Here is a 25,677-nt window from a genome sequence, read left to right on the forward strand (position 1 = left end):
CTGTTCCAATCCATACATTTCTCCATGTTGGAATCCTAGGTAGTACTTGTTACTGAGGGGAGTACCGACATCAAAGTACTGCACCTGGTAAAAAAAAATTAAAAAGTGAAAGCAGAATATCAGAGTCAATGTTTACATATACACATATATGTCAAAGCATTTCAAGGGAGACAACTTTAACAATCCCACAACTGATTGTGCCTATTTAACATTTACTTAAAACATGAATTCTAAATACAAATACCAACAGCTTCAATTCATCATGAAAAAAGTGACAAAATTCAAACACATACTTTATTTTCCATTTTGGGGTACAATTTGATGCACTGCTGGAGCATCCTTCGTCCAATGGCATTTTTGATTTCTTCGTAATCCTCCCCTCTGTGCTTGACTCGGCCATCTTCCCAGTCCTTGAACCATTTGTAGTGAGACCAGGTGATGATCAAACAGGTGGATTTATCTGCAATCATGTTCATTAAGAACAACAATAGTTTGTTGTTGTTGTTGTTGTTAGGGTTGTAATTTCCTCATCAAATAAACTAGAAATCTGACCAGTCAGCAAGGGCCCCGCTGAGGGTTAGAAATATAAGGGTGCAGATTAGGGGATGAGAATTTTACTTGATTCCAAAAAATTTCAAAATATATAAAGAATAAGCAACAGCAACTGCTAAATATCCAACAATCTGTAAATCGTATCCTTGTATTTACATAAGGCAGTAAAAAACATCATATCTATAATAACTCAATTAAATGTATATTTAAAAATGAATGAAGCATGTGTTTTCTAAAATGCCAGCCTTCAGTGAATGCAAATATCACCCAGGCTTGACCTTTACTTCAAAACAAATATCAGTTGCAGACAAAGGTGTTAATCTTAAAGTGACAGAAAGATAACCCTCTAAAATATTCTGCAAACCAGCAAGATAATCAAACCCACGGGATTAATTATACTGCTCTCTCAACCTTTTCTTCTAAGTTTACAATAAGAACTTTTTCAGCAATGATAGAATGAGGTTATTATCTGAATACCTGTTAAAATAAATAGTATTCTTGAATTTACATATGGCAGAAAAAAAAAAAAGAAAAATAAAGAAAATAATAATAAAAACAATATCTTTATCTATATCTTGTTTTTAGAATTCAATAAAATCATAACTCATTTTGTATTTTAACAAAATAAAGTATGAACATTATTTAAATCCACATTTCAGAGAAGGTAAACATCATTCAGAATTTACCTTAACTTCAAAACAAACTTCATTTGCAGACAGAGGTGTTAATTAATCTCAGTGTGGCAGATAAAGATAAAGGCTTTAGATATTCTTCAAGAGGAAAGTTAATTAATCCCAAGAGACTCATTGCAGCCTTTCATAGTTTACAATAGGAACATTCTCAGCAGTTATCTCTCTTTGCCCATTCACTCTTATATAAAGTTAAGGAATCTACCCCACCACCCCAGCTCCAAACCAGATGACATAGAGAACCAAACTTAGCATCAAAATATGTCTTACTGCCTATTCAACCAACATACCAAATTTGAACTTAACTGGTCAACCCTAGAAAAAGTTATTAGAAAAAAAACAGAAAATTTGTGGACGGAAGAATGACAGACGGACAGACAGACAGACAGACAGACAGACAGAGTGATTACTATAGGGCACCCGCAAATCCTAAATTGAATAACATTGTATAACACCAAAAGAAATACAAATTCTGGTTATAAGAGGTCATACTTTTAATCCAAGGAAACACATGCTCTAACAAAAATTAATATATACAAGGTGAACACTTTAAGTACCTGGATTTCTCTCGTGCCATGTTGGATCCTTGGCTGAGGGGAATGAAATAAACATCATGGGGACATCATGGTTGGGCAAATCCTCCAGCGACAGAGCATTGTATTCATTATATATTTGTTCTACATCTGGCCTGAAGTCAAAATATGTCCCAAATCATTCATTTCTTCAATTTCTTTCTTGTTTTTGTGTATTTGGTTACTGGTCAAAAATACTTAAGGAAAATTCAATTTGAACAGGTTCATATGTATAGTAATAGAGATTATAGATTAAATTACGTTCATACAAATGCATACCGGGTAAAATGCCAACAGTTATGGGCCTGGATTCCAAGTTCTTCTTTGGACCCCTTCAATCCCACAAACACAGTCAGAAAAGACACACTCTCTCCAACCTTGTTAATCATTGGATAAATGGCTGAAAAGGCAGAAGCACCATCACATTAAATCAAATGCAAAAGTCATATTTCCAAGTTTTTTAATACTACCAAAGGCCTACCAAGGACATTGAAGCCCATATATATGTCATCAGTTCAGAGAAATTCTAAAAAAGGCACTTATTAATAGATTACATGATTTTGTAGCCACTTCTTTTGGCAATAGATGAAGAAATGTATTGGATACTCCGGCATCAGAAACAATACGTTTGGCATATATCTCCACGTCACTGTCACCCTTCCTGAGTTTTACACCTACAATGTATATTAAACAGAAAATGAAAAGGTATCTTTTTAAACAATCTAGTGTGATATTATCAAATATTATTTTGCTTTAACTCTGCAGTGCAAATGAATTTAGGAACAAATAAAAATTGCTTGTGCTTCATGGAATAAGTTAAGAGTCATATTTCTTCTTTTAATTTAATTAACTTGCATTGGTCTTCACTGCATACATGTGATATGTACCGGCGGTACGCAAAGCCCATTCACTGTGTACCGACGGGACACCAAAATTCACGGAATATGAAAATTTGTACAGTATTTTGAATTTCTCGCTAAATGCCGCCATTTTCCTCTCATTCTCGCTCGCGAGACACTGGAAAACGTCACCTGTGTTTGACACTTGACCTTCTGATAATTGTGTAGTGTACACAAACCATCGCGTGTGAAGGTGTGAACTGCCAGTTGGGATAATTATCTTGCTATAAATCCGTATCAAGATACCCCTTTAGGTAGCTTTATTTTTAAAGGGGTACTTAATTATAACTGAACAAGATGTAAATTGGAGACATTGACTCTCACGTTAATACTATATAAAGCTGGCAAACAAACTATCATCTAAACTACTGTAGCTTAATTAATAGCCGATTCATAAGAACATTGTGATTATAAAACACAATATATGATATTTTAAAGCATTCAAATCTCCATTACAACTTTTAAAATAAGACATTTGCAACAATATATAATTGTTGGTTTAGAAATAAGGTGCCTTATCAGAAGAATTTAAGCGATATTTTATACCATTTTTTGTACCGTTTTTTGATAGGCAGTGTACAGTTTTTCCACCCAAATTCCAGTTTTTTTATGGCTCCTGTTCAGTTTTGTTGTCTTTGACTTATCACGTGTATGTCACTGTATGTTCCACATAGAATTTTCATAATTAATTCAAGTAAATTTATACATAAAATTTCATACATCAATATTATCATTTACATGTATATTATTATTTTCATAAAATACTAATTTATTTATTAAACTTCATAATATTGAACATTAACTACTGGTTTAATCAGCCAAAACCCATTTTAACCAACAAGTTCTTGTCAGTGAGCGATAAAATTCAGAGTTGTCTCCCTTTAGCTCTGTTAAGCAACAGAAAATAACAAATGATATAAATAACTGCCTTCAAAAGAAACATTATACAGCTATTCCTAGCCTCCTATTTGACTTACCAATGGCTCTTCCTTTGTCAGACATCAGTATCTGGGACACAGGGGCATTAACCAGTACCCTCCCATTCCTCTCCTCGATGACCTGAATCATCTGAAAAGCGAGTTCACTCGGTCCCCCTCTGATGTAATGGGCACCGGAAAAATAGTGACCCATGATGACAGAATGCAGACCAAATGGGGTTTTAGAGGGTACCACTCCTGGAATAATAATGCAATGATATTTTAAATGTCAATCTGAAATTCTGATACATGAAAGAATTTTAATTACATTGCCTATGTGATAATGTTCTGAAAAGTTTGATTATTATTATGGTGAGAGTGTGTGTATACATTCACACATTGTCAAGCAATTTTTTAAGGTTTATTTCAAGTTTCACTTTGTGGTATACTCAATGCCTGTCATTAATACATATGTACATTAAGGCCATATATAGTATATCCCCATCACTTTTCCTATCTTTCCACATGTGATGAGAACAAGGTTTATCATGGATCAGAAGTTGATCATTACAAAGGCTTAGAGGGCATTTACCATAATCTCCAAATATGTAGGAAAGTGTCCCTTTCAATTCCTCATCATTTGTGACACTGTCTAAAACATCTTTCAGGGTAACCTTTCCAAATTGACCATATGCCTTGAAGATGATGTTAATTAATCCAGTAGACACCAAAAGCTGTGCCAGCCATTTGGGGAGTACTTTAAGAACTACACATCCAGTGAAGAAATGTCTTGCTTCCTGAAAATACAAATCATTATGCCAAACTTTCTTTTTAGCTGAAAATCAAAAGACTTTACACTCAAATTAAATTGATACATTCTATTAAACATTAAATGTACTTAATGGCTCTAAATTTGAAATAAACTGCAATGTTTCCCATTTTCTTAAATCTGAAAAATACTTAATTTAAAAATGTCCTTCAAAGAAATCTTGGAATGATTACCTTGAGTAACTGGAAAAACTTATCTATTCCCTCCTTCTCCTTTGGAAATGCAGTTTTTAAATTCTCAATGATTTTTTCCTTATTTGATACAAATGGGTATTTTCTAACTTTTTCTGTCATTGGATCTCCTATTGCAACCTACAAAGTACAGTATCAGTAATCAAAAGCAAATCAAAGCAATACAACTGTGGATCTCCAAATACCAATTTACGTAAGTATATGATGTGCATGTATCTGGACCGAGTCTTAGGCATGTTAGCTTTTGTAGATTTGTTCGTTAGTTTCTACAGTGAATGTAAAGGCTCTGTTTGACTACTGACCACATCATAGGCTTCATCCATGAGTGGATACTCCACTTTTCCACCAGTCAGCTGATCCATCAGAATTCTGTTGTCATAAGATGGATCCATCTTTCCAATGTAATGAATACCTAAGAATGTTGAGAAAATATTCATAATGGATGTTTAATAACAAGATGCCTTATCTTAAAGTAATGAGATTGTAAATTTATTTATTTATTTATTTTTTGGTCTTGGTGTAAAATTATTAAATAATGACAAAACATTACCTAGTTGCAGACTAAAAATTTGAAAGGGGGGGGGGGGGGGTCAGAAAAAAGCAAGAAAAAGTTTTGAGTACAGGTGATTTTTTGCTGTTTTAATTGGAAACAAAGGTGAATGGTGGAAATACTTTTTTTATCTATGCCTAAGGTTGAGCATTATAATGAAAACAAATTAAATACCTGTATCAAATTCAAATCCTTTATCAATGAAGGTATGACAGCAGCCTCCAGCCTGATCATGTTGCTCGAGAACCAGAACTTTCTTCCCTGCACGAGCAAGCAGTACCCCCACCTCCAGTCCCCCAATGCCACTCCCGATTATAATTGTGTCTAGATTTTCAGGAACTTTGTGGCTTTTGAATCCTTAAAAAAAAGAACACTACTAATACAGCACAGATGACTTAATGCTGTAGTTTGTTAATCCTTTGACTGATCACAAAATGATTTCAGAAACTAAGTGAATATTTTGAATTTGCAGCTGTATCTACTACAAAATGAAGTGTTATTATTTAAGTTTATGGAAAATGCACATGTTAATTCACTTGACAGACAAGAAATTTCCCTGTAGATGACATTACTCAAAATTGTTTCCTGATTTCTGCAAATATTCCAGTAAACAGTCTGTTTTATAAAATTTTTTAGTGCAAAACTGAAGATTTCTGTACAAAGACTTCAAAGTACTACTAAGTTAAAGCAATATGAGCAGCATTTTTAATAAGAATTTTATTTTGCTGTTAAAATGTGCTGTTATGATAAATCTGCATGTATTTTAAACCTTTATGATCAATTAGACTAAAATAAAGTATTAATTTTTTTCAGAAGAAAGGTTTCTGTTCAATGGAATGCCTAGTATTTTATAAGAAATCAGTATTGTACAGGATGACAATAAAGTAATTTTGCTTCAATCAAAGCTTATAAATAGTTCTTCCGTCGCAAATATGAACAAAAGAAGTTTCTATTTGTTCTTTATTTCTGTCATTGAAATTGTAACTTACAATTTTGTCACAAAAATTTCCAAAATCAAAGATGCAGCTCATTTTGCTTTAAAATTTTAACATAACTCTATAAGCAACAGACTTGATCACAATAAATTTAATATGATATGTATATTAAACGACATAATTAAAAAAATCATTGATATTGAAAGTGATAGGAAATTAAAAAGTTTACCCTGTAACCAGGTGAAAACCTGTTTTGCATTTTATAGCCTATTTGCTTGAATGCATTCCAAGTATTTAATCTGTCATAATTATATGTAGACACATTAGTTCTCTCTCATGATACCAATACTTTAATTTATCAATAATCATGACAATAGCTTCAGTGTTTAAGAATGTTAATTATCTACATACATAGGCTATTTCTATATATAAAAAAATACATGACCATATTGCTTTAAATTTGTTCTTATGCTGAAAGTACCAAATAATTTGCTCATATGTGGATATGCATGCAAAATCAGAGGATTCATTTATCAGATGAAATTACTGTACATCAAAAATTCATTTCCATTCTAATCTAACATTAATATGTTCTCTTAAACCCTTTCCCTCTGCAGACAACAAATGTAGTTACATATCATTTCTGATAATATTATACTTTAATCTATGTTTGTTTGTTTGTTTGTTTTTCAAACAAGAATCTACACTTAAGTCAGCTGACTACTGTAGGCATCCTCTATGAAAATATATTCAACATAAAAACCACGCAATTAAGAGATCTTCATATCAAAATGATCATATACATACTCTGCTTTAAGATCTGATCACGGGTTTTCTGATCAGAGACCAATTCCTGCACTGGTTTTACGTGCTTCGCCGAGAAAGGATTTCTCCCAGGTTTAGGTCCAGAAAATAGAACTGACATTGCAAATATGAAAATATACAGGAGAAAAATTATACCAAGAATATACGGGTTGTCTGCAAGGTACTGGAGTACCTTGCCAACAAACGCAAGAACTCCTGTATTCATCTTCTTTGATTTCTGTGCTACAGGTGACTGACTACCTTTCGGATTTCCTTTGGCACATTGGCTTCTTGAACCCGATCCATTTACAATGCAAAATCACTAAAAATGGGTTGTATGAAAAATATTATCTACGGATTACAAACAACAAAATATTTAATTCTTGATACGTAATTTAAAAAAATGAACAATTTTGTTTGATATCGTAAAACCTTTAATTTTCACAATTAGATCGGAATCGGGATACGGTAAATACTAAACAATTTCTTAAACGTTCATTGAATATTTTCGAGAAGGAGTTGATGATTAAATCTACCGTCATCTTTTAAGTTATGGCTGATGAAAAGGTAAATATGAAGTGAAGATCATCATTTTACTATTTTACATTAATATTTCATTCATAGTTTTATCCCAGCTTTAGTGCCTTTTACAGAACACGTTCCTCAAAGCAACTCGCTGACTCGATTTGCAAAATTTTCCATTTGTCATCTTCACATGTTGCAACGTTTTATGTTTACTGGAGACAGAAAAAGAAGCAAGAAACACAGTTTTTGAAATTATCTCTATTTTTTTAACGTTTTGATGTTTTATATCGAAGATGACAGATTCATCATCACAGGCTAGACACTAATCCGAGATTCCTCTGACTCTAACCCCTTCTTTAATATTGTGGCATGTGCAGGGGAGAGTCAGAGGGGAGGCCGTATTGAAAAGTTGAAATTTAGCGACGCCAGCTGAAAATTCACTAAAAATAGGTTGCTTAAAAAAAAATGCAATCAAAAAATAAATTATTCTTGTTGAGTAATTTAAAGGAGGCGACCTTATTTAACAGGTCCAGTCCAAAGACTATTTCTACCTACGTAGCTTTTAATAGCTAAATATTAATACGTAGGTATTTAAACCTACCCAAAGTAGCTATTTTTACGTACTTTTTGCATTACTTGCATTTTGTAGCCAAACGGCCACACGGCGCAACATGGTGAGTACCATATTTCTTGCTACAGTCACACTAATGATGACTACAACAAAATTTTGACCAAAAAATGATTACTTCATAAATAAACAATTTTGCATAGTAATTAATGCAAAATTGGTAATTTAGGACGTAATCAATTTTTTGCCAAAATTTTGTTGTATTCATCATCAGTGTGACTCATACATGTGATAAGTCTCAGACCACCAAACTGTACAGGAGCCATAAAAAAACTGGAATTTGAAAAAAAAACTGTACACTGCCTATCAAAAAACGGTATAAAATATCGCTTAAATTCTTCTGATAAGGCACCTTATTTCTAAACCAACAAATATATATTGTTGCAAATGTCTTATTTTAAAAGTTGTAATGGAGATTTGAATGCTTTAAAATTTCATATAATGTGTTTTATAATCACAATGTTCTTATGAATCGACTTTAAATTAAGCTAGTTGATAGTTTGTTTGCCAGCTTTATATAGTATTAACGTGAGAGTCAATGTCTCCAATTTACATCTTGTTCATATTACTGATATATACATCAGCAATGCTAAATGACAGCAGCAAATACAATCATACATAAATTTCAGCACATAAAAAACTTAAAACTATATCCTTTATTTCAGCGTAATCATGATAATAAACATCGTATATTTTATACCTATGGATCTGGGTCAGATTCATGTATATTAAGTCGTGTATATCAACTTTAGAAGTTGGCTTAATTTTTTTCAATCACGTTACGAAACATTAACAGTTATAATTAAGTACCCCTTTAAAAATAAAGCTACCTAAAGGGGTATCTTGATACGGATTTATAGCAAGATAATTATCCCAATTGGCAGTTCACACCTTCACACGCGATGGTTTGTGTACACTACACAATTATCAGAAGGTCAAGTGTCAAACACAGGTGGCGTTTTCCAGTGTCTCGCGAGAGATAATGAGAGGAAAATTGCAGGATTTAGTGAGAAATTCAAAATACTGTACAAATTTTCATATTCCGTGAATTTTGGTGTCCAGCCGGTACACGATGAATGGGCTCCAAAAAACTGTACATTTTGCCTACCGCCGGTACATATCACATGTATGGTGACTGTATTAAGAAATTTGGTACTCACCATGTTGCGCTGTTCAGCCGTTTGGCCACAAAATGCAAGTAATGCAAAAAGTAGGTAAAAGTAGCTACTTTGGGTAGGTTTAAATACCTAGGTAGCTATTAATAGCTACGTAGGTAGAAATAGTCTTTGTACTGGAACTGTTTAAGTGATGCTTCATTTGTCGGTGTAAGATGGTTTAAATGGCTATAGCATCATATTAATGATGATTAAGTTGTAGAAGAATCATCCCTTTACTAAGTTCTTGTGTTTCAGAAGTTTGGTCCGCTAAATAAAGTTGTTAAATGTAGGCAGAGTCGCGACACTACCTGGTGTCGCTGAATTCCAACTTTTCCATATGGCCTCTGCTCTGACTCTCCCCTGCACAATATAAAGGCAGGGGGTTAGAGTCGGAGGAATCTCAGATTTGCTAGGCACTTGTTTCGTATATGAGGGGTTAGAAAAATCTAACTGGGTCTTGGGACAAGCCCTCACCCAGTTAGAATACGTCCCATATATTTGCACTGTAGCAGATCAGAACAGATCTGCTCCGAAATTATTTTGAAGAATACAAAAGGAGTTGTGCTAAAAGTAACTACCAAATTAATCATAATGAACCTTTTTATGAGCTTGTACTATGCCTTTTACTTAAGAAATAATCCATATAACGACAAAAATTAAACTCATTTCTCAATGGTTTTTTAGCTCACCTGAGCTGAAGGCTCAAGTGAGCTTTTCTGATCACTTTTTGTCCGGCGTCCATCTGTCTGTCTAGCTGTCTGTCTGTCCGTCTGTCTGTCTGTAAACTTTTTACATTTTTGACTTCTTCTCAAGAACCACTGGGCCAATTTCAACCAAACTTGCCACAAAGTATCCTTGGGTGAAGGGGATTCAAGTTTGTTCAAATGAAGGGCCACGCCTTTTTTCAAGGGGAGATAATAAAGAATTAGTGAAAAATTAATAGCATCTTTTAAAAATCTTCTTCTCAAGAACCACAGGGCCAGGAAAGATGAAACTCATGTGGAAACATCCTCAGGTAGTGTAGATTCAAGTTTGTTCAAATCATGACCCCCGGGGATAGGGCGGGGCCACAATGGAGGATCAAAGTTTTTATATAGAAATATATAGGAAAAACCTTTAAAAATCTTCTTCTCAAGAACAGCAAAGCCATGAAGAGTCATATTTATATGGAAGCATCCTCAGGTAGTGTAGATTCAAATTTGTTCAAATCATGACCGTCGGGGGTAGGGTGGGGCCACTATGGAGGATCAAAGTTTTACATAGAAATATATAGGGAAAAATCTCTAAAAATCATCTTCTCAAGAACAGCAAAAACATGATGAGTCATATTTATATGGAAGCATCCTCAGGTTGTGAAGATTCAAGTTTGAACAAATCATGACCCCCTGGGGTAGGGTGGGGCCACAATGGAGGATCAAAGTTTTACATAGAAATATATAGGAAAAACATTTAAAAATATTCTTCTCAAGAACAGCAAAGCCATGATGAGTCATATTTAGATGGAATCAGGTAGTGTAGTTTGTTCAAGTCATAACCCGCGGGGGTAGGGTGGGGCCACAATGGAGGATCAAAGTTTTACATAGAAATATGTAGGAAAAATCTTCTTCTCAAGAACAGCAAAGCCATGATGAGTCATATTTATATGGAAGCATCCTCAGGTTGTGAAGATTCAAGTTTGAACAAATCATGACCCCCTGGGGTAGGGCGGGGCCATAATGGAGGATCAAAGTTTTACATGGAAATATATAGGAAAAACATTTAAAAATATTCTTCTCAAGAACAGCAAAGCCATGATGAGTCATATTTATATGGAAGCATCCTCAGGTAGTGTAGTTTGTTCAAATCATGACCCCCGGGGGTAAGGTGGGGCCACAATGGAGGATCAAAGTTTTTACATAGAAATATGTAGGAAAAATCTTCTTCTAAAGAGCAGCAAAGCCATGATGAGTCATACTTATATGGAAGCATCCTCAGGTTGTGTAGATTCAAGTTTGTTCAAATCATGACCCCCGGGGGTAGGGTGGGGCCACAATGGAGGATCAAAGTTTTACATGGAAATATATAGGAAAAATTTTTAAAAATCTTCTTCTTAAGAACAGCAAAGCCATGATGAGTCATATTTATATGGAAGCATCCTCAGGTAGTGTAGTTTGTTCAAATCATGACCCCCGGGGGTAGGGTGGGGCCACAATGGAGGATCAAAGTTTTTACATAGAAATATGTAGGAAAAATCTTCTTCTCAAGAGCAGCAAAGCCATGATGAGTCATATTTATATGGAAGCATCCTCAGGTTGTGTAGATTCAAGTTTGTTCAAAGCATGACCGTCGGGGGTAGGGTGGGGCCACAATGGAGGATCAAAGTTTTACATGGAAATATATAGGAAAATTTTTTAAAAATCTTCTTCTTAAGAACAGCAAAGCCATGATGAGTCATATTTATATGGAAGCATCCTCAGGTAGTGTAGATTCAAATTTGTTCAAATCATGACCCCCTGGGGTAGTGCGGGGCCACTATGGAGGATTAAAGTTTTACATAGAAATATATAGGAAAAATCTTTAAAAATCTTCTTCTCAAGAACAACAAAGCCATGATGAGTCATATTTATATGGAAGCATCCTCAGGTAGTGTAGATTCAAATTTGATCAAAATTAGTTTGTTCAAATCATGACCCCCGGAGGTAGGGTGGGGCCACAATGGAGGATCAAAGTTTTTACATAGAAATATGTAGGAAAAATCTTCTTCTCAAGAACCAGCAAAGCCATGTTGAGTCATATTTATATGGAAGCATCCTCAGGTTGTGTAGATTCAAGTTTGTTTAAATCATGACCATCGGGGGTAGGGTGGGGCCACTGTGGAGGATCAAAGTTTTACATAGAAATATATAGGAAAAATCTTTAAAAATCTTCTTCTCAAGAACAGCAAAGCCATGATGAGTCATATTTATATGGAAGCAGTCTCAGGTAGTGTAGATTCAAATTTGTTCAAATCGGGGGTAGGGCGGGGCCACTATGGAGGATCAAAGTCTTAAATAGAAAAATATAGGAAAATATCTACTTCTGAAGAAATGCAAAGCCATGATTAGTCATTTTGATAAGGAAGCATCCTCAGGTAGTGTAGATTCAAGTTTGTTAAAATGATGACCCCCGAGGATAGGGTCGGGCCACAATGGGGGATCGAAAATTTTACATAGGAACATATAGGAAAATTTCTTCTTCTCAAGAACTGAAAATCATGTTTAGTCATTTTGATATGAAAGCATCCTCAGGTAGTGTAGATTCAAGTTGGTTCAAATGATGACCCCTGGGATAGGGAGGAGCCACAGTGAGGGATCAAATTTTTACAAAGGGATATATTGGAATTTTTTTTTTAAATCTTCTCAAGTACAACAAAGCCATTTGTTATATTGACATTGAAGAATCATCAGGTAGTTAAAAATTCAAGCCCCCCCCCCCCCCCCCCCCCCCAGTAATCTTTTTAATACTTAACTGATTTGTGCTTTTGCCTAGCCAGTGTGCTCAGGTGAGCGATGTGGCCAATGGGCCTCTTGTTTTTTTTTCGCTACAATTTTACACACTTTGTTGACATTCGGAACTCTTGATTATTTGAAGTAAATGTATAATAGATTAGAATTATCTGCCTCTGTTTATTTTGCTATGTTGACAACACACAGAACAATTTCTATTGTTGAAGTCTGAAGAACAATATTGTTTTAAAGATAGAATTTTCTTTCCATTGTGGGGTCACCCTTTCTTTTCCATACCACAAGGTACTTAACAATGAACTTAAAGAAAATTACTCAGTGCATTATTCTAAATATTAGTAAACTAGTTAAAGAAAACATTTGGTTAACTATTTTTTACCAATTAACACTAAACAAAGCTTGTATGAAAGCACCTCTTTCAACCTTGTGTATTACAGACATGACTAAGAACAGCAATTGTGTCATGAAGGCAAATTTTCCATTACATAGCGATTAAAGTGTTTACATTCAACAAATAATAAAATAAGTTTTTAGAATATTTATTTCAAAGAGTGGAAAGGGATTAACATTTATTTTATCCACATGGCCAGTCAGTTTAGTTAACATACATTTTACACAAGACTACTCTTTTACTAGTCTGGGTAGGTCAGACTTAGTGTCAAACCCTGACATAAAAATTACCTGAAATGCTAGGACTTGGGAAGCCATTCTTAACGGTGTGTCTTGTATCCAAGCTTGATCATGACGTGTAGATGTTTCAATAATATTCAATCATCAGTAATATGTCGATGCATGAATAGATGTAAGTAGTAATGTATTATATGCATCCTGTAATTTGGGGTGATATAGGATATACATGTATATGTCTCAGTACACCACAATACACACAAAAATTATACTGTCTTGCAGAATACAAACCATATTCCTGTTATCACAATATGTAACATTTACATGTAAAGCAATTTATGCTATGTCTTCTTGGTTACCAGTTAGGAAGATAAAGTGATTTTCTTAATTTTACTTGTGCTATTTATATTGTGTTCCGAGCTTATTAAACATTTGTGAACTGAAGAAAAAAATTTACAAGTTTTATCCTATCACATTGTGATGGAGAATTTTCCATTTCAGAACAGAGACAAATAAATTATATAAAAATTATGAAAGTGAAATATTCTGATGTGTATCATGGTATAATCCTAGTGTATCATGATATGCCATGATACACCTTAGCCATATCATTACACCCCTACCCGAAATGCTGTTGATGCAATTCTTATCCTTGAATTTTTGCTGATGCACATCATGCAATTCATACTCTTGCTTTTTATTGATATGAGAGAATATTTACTCTTCGTAGTATTTTCTTTTTAGAATAACTGAGTTATTTTCAATTATTGTATAGACCCCAAACAAAGCGATTATGAACATTTTTGAGGAATATTAACTATTTAAGATTTAAATATAAATTTGATTATCACTTTTGTAGGAAGAAGTTGTAGAGTCCCCTGAAATCCATTTTGAGCCAGTTGTCCGACTTCCAGAAGTGGAGGTCAAGTCTTTAGAGGAGGATGAAGAGGAGATATTCAAGATGTATGTCAAATTTTAGATGGATAATTAAAAAAAGAATAGTAAGGAATGTTCAAGCTCAAAATCCCTTGGATAAAAAATAAGACTTTGTTGTGTAAAATGGGATGAAAAGCAGACTAGCAAAGTAACCTAATACATCATATTTTGGTCCTCAGTTTTGCATGCAAACATACTTGATGTAGTAATAATATTGATTATTGAAACAAGTAAGGCACTGATCAAGGGGCCCGTGATCAAGTACAGCACAAAGAGTACAGATAAGATCATTTTATTTTCCAATTTTGGGCCTAGAAGGCATACAAGCTTTTTACAATGAAAAGATAGAAAGTGTGTGCTAATATTTTTTGTACTTATTGAACTGTTTGCATTGGAATAAGGAAATTTTTCTCAGAGATCAATCTAATTTTGTTCCTACTTTACTACTTGAAGACTTAAATGTAATGTTATTGGTTGCTCTTATGATTTTTTCTGCTGTATTTTCTTAATGCTTCAAACTGGGAACTTTTTCAAGAAATGAGGGGAGAGGGGATTTTTCATTGGGAAAATAGCCAAAATGTGGCCATTAAATGAAGTGAAAAAGTTCTGCATAAGAAAGTGAGTGTCACAGAGCTTTTAGTTCTTAAAAAATGGTGGTCGTAAGTCACAATAAGTCATGGCTTGGTAAGAAATCATCACTGCATTGGCATCGATTTCTAGCTTAAGTTTGACTCTGGCATTTCACCCAAAGCTGATGAAGTCTTTGTTCGAAAATATTTCTTGCGATGTTATACATCATTTTTTGAATGTAATGAGTTAATACTTTTGTAGGAGAGCCAAGCTGTTTAGGTTTGACAATGAAGCAGAACCACCAGAATGGAAGGAGAGAGGCACAGGAGATGTGAAACTTCTGAAACACAAAGTTACAGGGTTAATACGATTACTCATGAGGAGAGATAAAACACACAAAGTTTGTGCCAATCATTTTGGTAAGAAGACATTCTGAAAATTATTATAGATGTATCTTGGATATTGTAGTATTGATATACAATATCTTGGATATTGGTTAATGATAAAATCTGCACATACATGTGTATCTATAGTATAATGTACATTAAAAGATTACAACCTTTGCCTATTATAAATTATATGTATTCATGAGATGAGAAGCTTAATTTTAAAGTTGAAAAAAAAAGTATGTATTGTCCATGGAAGATTTCTTGGGAGAAAACATAAGACTGGTTTTATATTGTATATGTGTAGTGACAACACAGATGGAGTTGAAGCCCAATGCTGGTAGTGACAGGGCATGGGTGTGGCCAGTCCCCTCAGATTTTGCTGATGAAGAAGCTAAACAAGAGCTGCTAGCAATCCGGTTTGCTAATTCAGAAAGTAAGACATAATTTTGCTGTCATTGAGTGTACATGTACGTTGTATTTTATCACATGCTGCATATAACATACTGTTCTTTTTTTCTGTTTGTACATGAAGATGCACTGAAGTTCAAAGAAAAGTTTGAGGAGGCTGGCAGTGCGAACGAAAAAATAAAACTTACAAGTAAGTTTTCAAGTAAAAGGTGTTAACTCAGTGGGCTAGTATCCCTTTCATTGGTTGAATACTTGTGGTTCTAGTACCCCTTTCAGTGCTTGGATACTTGTGGTTCTAGTACCCCTTTCATTGCTTGAATACTTGTGGTACTAGTACCCCTTTCATTACTTGAATACTTGTGGTTCTAGTACCCCTTTCAATGCTTGGATACTTGTGGTACTAGTACCCCTTTCATTGCTTGAATACTTGTGGTACTAGTACCCCTTTCATTGCTTGGATACTTGTGGTTCTAGTGCCCCTTTCATTGCTTGGATACTTGAGGTTCCGATGTTGTCCCTCTCTTTTGAGAATGCATGGGGACATTAAATCTCATCTGTCTGTCTGTCAGTCAAAAAACCGTTGTTCATAACTTTTGAGTGAGAGAAGATGGGGCTTTCATATTTCATCATCTGTGACAAGACTTCTGAATGTGTTATGATTGTTGACCTCTTAACCTTGAAAGTTTGACCTACTTTTCAAAAACTTTCATATTTAACATATGCATTATATTTGACAAGTCCTTTTGATTTTGTGACGTTGACCTTCAAGTTTTATCCTTGGCCATAGCTTTTGCACTATAATGCATTACTTCAAAAATATAAAAACTTTTTTTAGTATAATGGACAGAAAAAGTTGCAATGTGCAATAGATCGGTAAACCAATAAGACCCACATTTCTCTGAATTTACCTGTCTAATTATTCCTTATCGTAAACTTTGTTAACAAAAAAAAAAGGTTGACAATTTCAAATGCAAATTTTGATGAAGAAATTTTATGTACATGTATTAAATCAAAACTCCTATGCATTGTTTTATTTTGAAAACAACTGTAGGATGTTCTCTGAGTACATCATGTATAATTTACACTTATTCCATACTCATTTCTTTCAATTTAAGAAATTTATTGTATTGCAATCAAGGGGAACATTTAAATTACTGTTTTTTGTTACGTAGATGGAGTGTCTGAAACTGATGAACAAAAATCAGAGAGAGTCAGCCAAGGAGCCGGTGATACAAATAAAACTGACGATGACAAAGAGACAAGCTCATTGACAGAGAAGCTGGAGGACTTAACTGTTAAAGGAGCAGATAAATCAGATAGTAAAACAACTAAAGAGGAAGAATCCAAAGACAAGCCCAGTGATTCTAAGGAGCCAAAAGATGCACAGAGTTAAGGATGCTGTGTTTAGGTGATTAACAGAGATGTATGATTTCTCTATTCAATTTTTGTGTAGAGATTTGGTCCTGTTTGATTCTCTGATTTGGGGAACAATGCATGCAGTATACTTGTTAAGGTGGAGTAAAACACTTAATTATTCAAAAGGTGTCTAACAACTATCAATAGACAGGTTTTAATTGTAAAGAGAATAAATACATTTTGTGCGGAAGACATGAAATGTTACCTGTACATGTATATCTGTGTTATAATTATTTTGTGTGCATTTACTGCCAGTCAATCTGAAAATACTGTAGATGTACTTAGGGGTACATGTTTAACATGGATTTACCTTTTCAGAATTGTACAAAATTCTCATAAATATGTACCATGTAGGGGGAAAAAATGTATACAGTAAGTTGATGTTTTTCTTCAACATGCCTGTGTAAATTTTGTACCACCATTGCTTACTCTCATGCATAATGTTACTCCCAGATAATTTGTACTTGTCATTCACAAGTCTGTAGACTAATCCAGGTTCTATTTTTATTTTGTTTGTTTTTTTTTTTATTAAGAAACATGGTTCTGGTTCAAAGTTGAATTTAAGAAGCACAATAACTTGTATGCAGACACTTTTTTTGTATGTACATGTATAGATGTATAATTTATATGCAAATATACTTAAGGTTACATAAAATTGAAATTTTGGTTCTCAGGCCTGTGCTCATCTGTTTTGAGGTAGCTGCTTTCCAATAAAAAATTTGGTAATGCAGAGACCAATCTGGGGGGAAAAAATCTGCTTTCATTTCTCATAGTTTTGCACTCGATTTTCGTTTCCGGTAGCCATTTTGTGTAAACATGGACATTGACAGCCATTTGACATGGACACTTTTTTTGCAAAAAGTGGAAAATGTGGTAATTTTTTGAAATGTTTAATAAGTCTACAGATCGACTCCAGTATAACTATGAAGGAAGAATTTTCTTTGTTATTTTATAGCAAATTCTGAATTTAAAAAATGTCCCCTGCATGTAATTTATCGGCAAAATCTGTATTTAAGAAAATTGGCTGAGAACTGTAATATTAATACTGTATCATCTTCGCTAGCCAATGGTTTCTGATACGCTACTCTCCTCATAAGCCCTTGGCATATGGTGCTGACAAAAGACGGGATTGTTTTCGTCACGTGATCTCGATTCTTACCAGGTACGCACAGATTGCGTCATCGACAGAAATAAAAAGCTTATTTTAAAAAATAATGTTTTTAAAGAATAATTAACAAGAAGGCAATGAATTATGTTAATTTGTTATTTAAACATGTTAAAATGCAAATCTACACCTTCAGTATAGATTCTTAATCACATATTTTGCACGTAGATTAAGATATTGAATGACACCATATAACTATTCATAGAATGACATGTTATCTTCCGGATCGTTGTTTACTTGCATTTTTCATTCCCGATAATAAAGAGTCAAGATATATCCCGAATGCAAATATCGTCATTTACAAAAAACAATTGCTGATTGGTCAAACGATGTCGATCAACTCCAATCACAACTTGAGAAAAAAATCCCAACTTTTTTTAACACCGTATGCCAAGGGTTTATGAGGAGAGTAGCGTATCAGAAACCCTTGGCTAGCGAAGATGATACTGTATATGCAAAATAACTGTATTTTGTCCAGAAATAAATATTGATCTGATTTTAATCCTTGCAAGTATTGGAAATAATATGGTCTGAATGGTTTTGGGTTGTGATACAGTGCAGCAAACAGAGAGATATATATACAGTATTTTATGGATATTTCATTTTACAGGTTTAAGATTTCAAATCTAATCAGCTGTTTAATTAAATCTGTTCCCAACTACAGCATCTACATTGTATTTGTGTCCAGGATTTGACACGACAGAAAATTTATACTGGAGTATAAACTTGTTGTTAAGTGAATTGTTGTTAAAATTATCTGTAACTTCATCAATATTTGTTTGAGATGAATAAAATACGAAAAGAAAAACATTTACAAGTTACTGCTTTTTTTTTGTGATTAAATAAAAAATCAGTTAATTGTTGACCGGTAAAAGTTTATGCTTTGGGAAGTATTTATATGGATGAAGTTTAGAGCATAATCATATCATAATCAGTAAAAGATCATTCTTTTCAGTTCTCCTCAACAAAGGCGGGAGAGCTCATGTAGATGTTCTAGGTAAAAGAGGCTTTCCACATACTTTTATGCCCTATGATACTGATCAGAGATGCATCAATGATGCATCAAGTATGTTTCATTGTACCGGTCGGGTTTCAGATGCTGCATCTTCAGCCAAAGAATGACCATATTGTTCTTGGAACAAGTTGAAGTTTTTGAAGCACCTGAGCTGAAAGCTCATGTGAGCTTTTCTGATCACATTTTGTCTGTAATCGGTCTGTACACTTTTCACATTTTCGACTTCTTCTCCAGAATCACTTGGCTAATTTCAACCAAACTTGCCATGAAACATCTTTGGGTTAAGGGAAATAAAATTTGTTCAAATGAAGGGCCATGCCCTCGTTCAAGGGAGATAATTCAGAATTCATGAAAATTTGGTGTCATCTTTTAAAAATATTCTTCTCAAGAACCACTGGGCCAAAAAAGTTGAAACTTGTAGGAGACCTTCTTTACATGGTGTGGACTCCATTTTGTTCAAATGATGACCCCTGGAATAGGATTGGGCTACTATGGGGGATCAATGTTTTACATAGGAAAATATAGGGACTTTTCAAGAACAGCAAAGCCATGATTAGTCATTTTGATGTGGAAGCATCCTCAGGTAATGTAGACTCAAGTTTGTTCAAATTATGACCTCCCCAGGGGTAGGTTGTGGCCACAATGGGGGATCAAAGTTTTACATAGGAATATATAGGGAAAAAATCTCAAGAATGGCAAAGCCATGATAAGTCATATTGATATGGAAGCATCCTCAGGTAGTGTAGATTCAAGTTTGTTCAAAACATGACCCCCCATGGGTATGGTGTGGCCACAATGGGGGATCAAAGTTTTACATTGATAGGAATATATAGAAAAAAATCTTCTCAAGAACAGATAAGCCATTTGTTATATTGATATGAATGCATCCTCAGGTGTTTAAAATTCAAGTCCCCCACACCTCATGTAAACTTTTCAATACTGAACTGATTTGTTCTTTTTCCTAGCTCGGGAGAGCCATGTGGTCCATGGGCCTCTTGTTGGAGCAGATCTCGTTCCAAAGTGATTATAAGCCCCAACTGGACCAAACGTGCATGGAAGATACATCTAGGAATGCAAACTACCAGATATGCTTTGGATACTGGATCCAATGTATATTTTCTAGTAGTCCAAAATATCTGAAGTTTTCCAGGGATTTTTCATGATTTTGATATTTGACATGCTTGGAAAACGTCAGAACCAGCACCAATATGAAAAGTGGAAATTTCGCCAAGTGTTTAACAAGTTGAGCATCAAGAAAACAAAATAAATAAAGCATAAGAATTTAGGTTACAACAATATAAAGACATCACGAATTGTCTCCCTGCATGTGAATGCTCTAAACCAATCAGATTGACTATATAATTCTGAAGGATAATAAGAAATGTTGCATTCCGGGTACATTTTAAAGCCTTTCAGATTGAAAAATTTATGACCTTGAACTCTAACCTTTTAACCTCAAAATCTATAATCTTTTTTAAGATAAAGATAGTTATCATCTGAAGTTTCATTAGCTCAAAAAGAACAAAATTTTTCAAGCATTTTATGCATGATATAAATTTCTGACCTGACCTTTTGACCTTGAAATCAATAGGAGTCTTTTTTTAAGTCAGAAAGTCATCACCTTAGGTTTTACTGCAAAAGCTCAGAGATCTTTTAAAAGCTGTGATCTAGCCCCAAGACCATAAACTGAGAACAGACTTAAGTCCATCGTCTCAAGCCATGGTTCAGAGTCCACATATAGCTCTCTCCTACACGTGGCTGCTTGATCACAAAAAATGTCGTAATCTTGAATATTTACACCTCTATGTTGTGACGTCATGTTCAGCCAATGACAATATTTGTTTCCATCGCAATTGAAATCAACAACTGACATCAACAGTACACAAGATATGCTCGTATACTGCGATTGGGTATTGAAAGGTCACGTCAAAGTTCATTTTCCAACTATGCTTTACTCGCATTGGTCAATATTTTAATGAGCTACGAAATATTCTCTTCTCATTCAACCACGGCCAGAATGGGAGAGGATCGTACATTTTGGCTGTGATTTGCGACGATGACTTAAGTCAAAAATTTGATTTTGAATATCTTGAATTTTATTTAACAAATTGCTTACAAACTTCCAGTTTTGCATCTTATTTTAAATTCAAACATATCATGTAAATTTTGTTTCATTATCTTAATTATTTCAAAAGTTTAATTGGTTTGAAATTTTTATTTAAGTTTGTTCTCAGTTTATGGTCTTGTGACCTGGATATGCAATATATGTGATATCTGACCTTGACCTTTTAACCTCAAAATCAATAGGGGACTTATTAAGGTATTTTAATGCATACATAGCATAAAAGTGTCTTTGAGTCAAAGGAAAATGTGTGAATATTCCAGAAGAGATTTTTGCCGTTAGGAGATTTTGGTTCCTTAAAGGCTTTATTCTCCATAAAAGCAAGGCTCTAATGTCAATCTTTCTGAATCTTTACAGAATCATTTTCAACCTTTCTGAATCCAATAAACATTTTTTTAGCCAAACAATGCACAAACTGGAACTTCTATTGTTGGCAAATAATACATTTTGTCCATCACGAAAGCTGCCCACCAAAAGACTCATTAGTTTATCTCTGAGCAAGTTTATATGCTTTAAGAACAACAAAAGCTATTTGATTTTTTTAAATAAAGTTTTACTGAATATAGGAATGGCAATGATGCTTCCTACAATTGTGGAATATTAAGCATCAACAAAAACGACTAAATATCACAGATAACTGCAATCATCTATACAAGACAAATCACAAGTTATACATAGAATCACAGTCAACATGTAACTCATCAAACAATTACAGTACTTAACAAAAATCATTGTACTCATGGATTTTCCTATGGATATATACAGTCCGTAACCTTTAAATTTTAAAAAACAAAAAGATTAACACTATCAAAAACATTTGGTAAGTCACAAGATTTTATCACTAAATGGATTGAATCTCTGGATCAACATGGCTTGCTGTTTTCAAAGAGAACAGTGATTTGATTTAGAAAATGACTGAAAGTGCACAGAGTGAAATACAGATAATCAAGCCTTTATGATTTCATATGTTAATTTGTCATGTCACAAAAAAGCATCTGAAGAAGCATGAATTAATGAATGTATATCCATCATTTTGGTTTCGCTAATTGTTTTACATTTATGTCAATATAGCATACATGTTGCTTTCACTTTGTCTCAAAATTTGCAGAGCAAAGGCAATTGGATGTTCTGAATCCTCTACCACTTGTTTGAAAAGCAGTAGTGGATTCAGAAACATCTAATTTTAATTAGATTGAGACCAACAGTGGTTTGACAATGTTATCAATATACCTGAACACTGTATATAAGGAAAAACTTCTGAAATTCTAAAAAGCAAACCTTAATGTACAGCAGTCATCTTGAGAAAATAACATATCATCTTCTCCTCACTCTTATCAATGTTAAATGTACAGTATAATTATGTAACTTAAAATTTCTAAATTACATGTAAATAAAATGATAAATTTTCTCAGTAGCTAAGAAATGTAGGAATTGCCTTTGATGCCCTTTTCCTTTTTAAAAAAAAATTCACAACATGTCTCAAGATACATAATAGTGTAATAAATTAAATTTCATAAATTAACACATCACCACTCCTGCAGGTTTATAAAAAATTTGAACTTTGGTATCTGTAGTACCTATGAATGTACAATGTTAGTGAAATAATAATGATCATTTAAAAAAAAAATTAAATAAATGATTATGAAAAGATTTGTTTTCAACTAGATTGACACATCAACAAAGGGATTATGAGGTAGAATTGACTGACCACAGAATTACTCAACATTAACAATAAGAAAATCACCATAATCAACATTTTTTTTTTCATTTTAATTTACATTATCTTAAAAATCTGTGATATTTCAACAAAAATTTTTAATGATCTACTCTGACTATTGTATTATCACATTCTGATAAAAAAAAAATCTAAGTACCACCATTCTAACAACACACTTAACTGACATGGAAAACACATTGAATTAATAATGACTAAACTGATGTTCTTCTAAAAAATAGTCATAACTTCTCCAAACTGATGAAGCTACAGTAATACAATGTCATGTTTAAATGAAAGATGACTAGAATATTCGAATATCATCATGTACAAATTTGCTTTTCACCTCCATGAAAAACTTTCATTTATTTTATTTGTTCTTATAAGATCCTTCCTCAAAAAGTAAAATTTATAATAATTCCCGAATCTGGGCCTCACTGGCGACAATAGTTGGTACTGCATAGGAACTTGCTATAAGGGGTTAAAAAAAAGAAAAGTTTCTGGCACCAAAACTGGGTCTTTTGACCTTTGGGACATTATCAGAGCTGAGTTCAAGACAGTAGCAGCTATAACCTATCTGCTAGATATACCTCTTTTGAACTAACCTCAGAATTGAGTGGTAGGTAAATAAACATTTAATTCCCTTAAATGAAAAAAAAAAAACACCACCATCAGTTCAAGTAAGCATATCATTTGAGGCAAAGAGGTAAACTGAGCTGGCCATCTTTGATTTAATTTGGTATCCAGCATCAACCCTAACCTACATACCTGTGTCTGTTAGGTAAGCATATTGTTCAATAGTTCTACATAGAGTCACTGTTATCTTGAATGCACCCCGAATTTGATAGTTTAAACCCTGGCAGAAGATTTCTTTTTGTAATTTCTCACCAATTTCAAGCTCTTACATTTAACAAATACAATGTAATACACAAACAATTTAATCAAATAAACAATGTAATCAACCTTATCATCTCTTAGATATTTTATATAATATGTAATATTATTACTGTAGATAACCAAATTTTGGCGACACCTTATTTTCCCGAGATAGATATTTAGTATTTATAAGAGAGACAAAGTTTTCATTAATTCCAAGTATTGTTGTATATATAATCTATACTAATAGAAATATATGCGAAATGAAATTTTCACGAGCAGACTGTCTTGCGTAATTACATGAAAATAAAGTTCTTCCGAATAAAAAATGATTTACAGTACATTTTATCCTCTAACAGTTGTTTTAGCTTGTACTTTCTGTAATGAACTCGTCAATAAATATGAAATGGATTTTCACTATTCCCTGTCCCAATGATCTTTGCTCTCTAGAAACACTGTCCACACTGCACAAAACTCTTTAAGGTTGGCTGCATACAAAGGAAAGCTGGTTCGTAACTAAATCTAAACTATATTCACCTTGAGTAGTCATATGATCTAAGAATGATTAAATGCTAAAGGACTAACTTGAACCTGGAAAATAACATGTGTGATTATTTTAAGGCATTAAACATGTGCATGGACTGAAAAAAAATTGTTCAGCCTTTACCTGTGTATAGACTCTGTGTATCGAGATATGGTATTCTCTCTCTCTCTCTCTTGGATGTAATTAAGGTCAAAAAGTGTTACTAAGATAGAGAGAAGAGCTGTCATTGACTAATTTGTCAGTTCCCATACATTTGAAAGGGATGAAAGAAATAATAAATGAATATAGGGAAAGGGGAGGGGTGTTTAGTGAAAAATGATGATTTCAAGAAATCATTCTGCAGTGTGAATGAATAAAAATGCTGTAAATTTTGAGTGTAAAACATGTTCATGAACAAAAAATTAACTTTTCATTTCTTTTGTCCTCTGAAATTTTATGCGCTAAGTTCTTATTCTTACATAATAACAAAACAGACAAAGATAAACAAATTGAATCCACTTAAAAAAAAGGAAAGAAATCATGGAACGATGGTAAACACCATCTACATCTTTTGTAGATAATACATGTATCACTGGTTTGAAAATAAAAAATAAACAATATCAGCAAGGAGTTGTACAAGGATTGGGGGGAAATTTTTTTAAAAATTAAAAAAAAAATAAAAACAACAATCATTTATAGAAAATATTCTGTAGCACTGTAGCAAAGAGACACTGTGAAATCTTTTACTTTCAATCCTGCTGTTCCTTTACACATAGTAGACAGAGAAATCACCAAAAAAAAAAAAGGACTTGTCACACACTTTAACTTAATTGCCCTTGACCTAGGATCACTGAATTACACATGCCTTTTTTAGGTCAGACTCGAACTCATCGTCAATTTCTTGTAGGTCGGGCTCTTTACCGTCCACATCTGGCATGAAATGACTGAAGTCTATATTTTCTCTTTCATAGAATAAGATGTATGCTGAATTACAATCCATCTGCTCTACTGTACACTCCTGAAATCACCCACACGTAAAATTAAGCTCATTTGTAAATCAAAACTTCTTGGGGATAGTTTTTTTTTTTTTTAATTTTTTTTTTTTATTTGGCTTTCTTAATCAAAATGATTCTGAAAAACTAGTTAATTGATGATGTGAACCACTATTACATAACTTGCCGAAGCC

At 33.6% G+C, this 25,677-nt stretch overlaps 3 protein-coding genes across 3 annotated transcripts in view; 1 reads left to right on the plus strand and 2 right to left on the minus strand.

Moving 5' to 3' along the window:
• LOC133205649 (all-trans-retinol 13,14-reductase-like) overlaps nt 1-7,187 on the minus strand; it is a 9,039-nt gene extending 1,852 nt beyond the window's left edge. Inside the window, exons 1-11 of the mRNA XM_061341494.1 lie at nt 6,942-7,187; nt 5,374-5,556; nt 4,952-5,061; nt 4,632-4,769; nt 4,222-4,426; nt 3,690-3,887; nt 2,368-2,487; nt 2,093-2,213; nt 1,799-1,929; nt 294-460; nt 1-84 (exon numbers count right to left, since the gene is read on the minus strand). The exon at nt 1-84 is cut by the window's left edge and continues 76 nt beyond it. Of these exons, the coding sequence (XP_061197478.1) occupies nt 1-84; nt 294-460; nt 1,799-1,929; nt 2,093-2,213; nt 2,368-2,487; nt 3,690-3,887; nt 4,222-4,426; nt 4,632-4,769; nt 4,952-5,061; nt 5,374-5,556; nt 6,942-7,164 (1,680 nt within the window). The 5' untranslated portion in view covers nt 7,165-7,187. The remainder of the gene's footprint in view (nt 85-293; nt 461-1,798; nt 1,930-2,092; nt 2,214-2,367; nt 2,488-3,689; nt 3,888-4,221; nt 4,427-4,631; nt 4,770-4,951; nt 5,062-5,373; nt 5,557-6,941) is intronic.
• Nucleotides 7,188-7,418: 231 nt separating this feature from the next.
• Nucleotides 7,419-19,051, plus strand: LOC133172307 (ran-specific GTPase-activating protein-like). The gene is made up of 6 exons (XM_061307168.1): nt 7,419-7,505; nt 14,217-14,320; nt 15,125-15,282; nt 15,557-15,685; nt 15,785-15,850; nt 16,833-19,051. Exons 1-6 carry the CDS (start codon nt 7,491-7,493, stop codon nt 17,051-17,053), a joined length of 693 nt encoding a protein of 230 aa, XP_061163152.1. The 5' UTR covers nt 7,419-7,490; the 3' UTR covers nt 17,054-19,051.
• A 2,863-nt stretch (nt 19,052-21,914) lies between these two features.
• Nucleotides 21,915-25,677, minus strand: part of LOC133171997 (ubiquitin carboxyl-terminal hydrolase 32-like) — a 35,401-nt gene continuing 31,638 nt past the window's right edge. Inside the window, exon 32 of the mRNA XM_061306791.1 lies at nt 21,915-25,509. Within this exon, the coding sequence (XP_061162775.1) occupies nt 25,339-25,509 (171 nt within the window). The 3' untranslated portion in view covers nt 21,915-25,338. The remainder of the gene's footprint in view (nt 25,510-25,677) is intronic.

Source organism: Saccostrea echinata, unplaced genomic scaffold, assembly GCF_033153115.1.
Source record: "Saccostrea echinata isolate AGI-Se365-2 ecotype Australia unplaced genomic scaffold, CSIRO_AGI_Sech_v1 ptg000054l, whole genome shotgun sequence".
Lineage (NCBI taxonomy): Eukaryota > Metazoa > Mollusca > Bivalvia > Ostreida > Ostreidae > Saccostrea > Saccostrea echinata.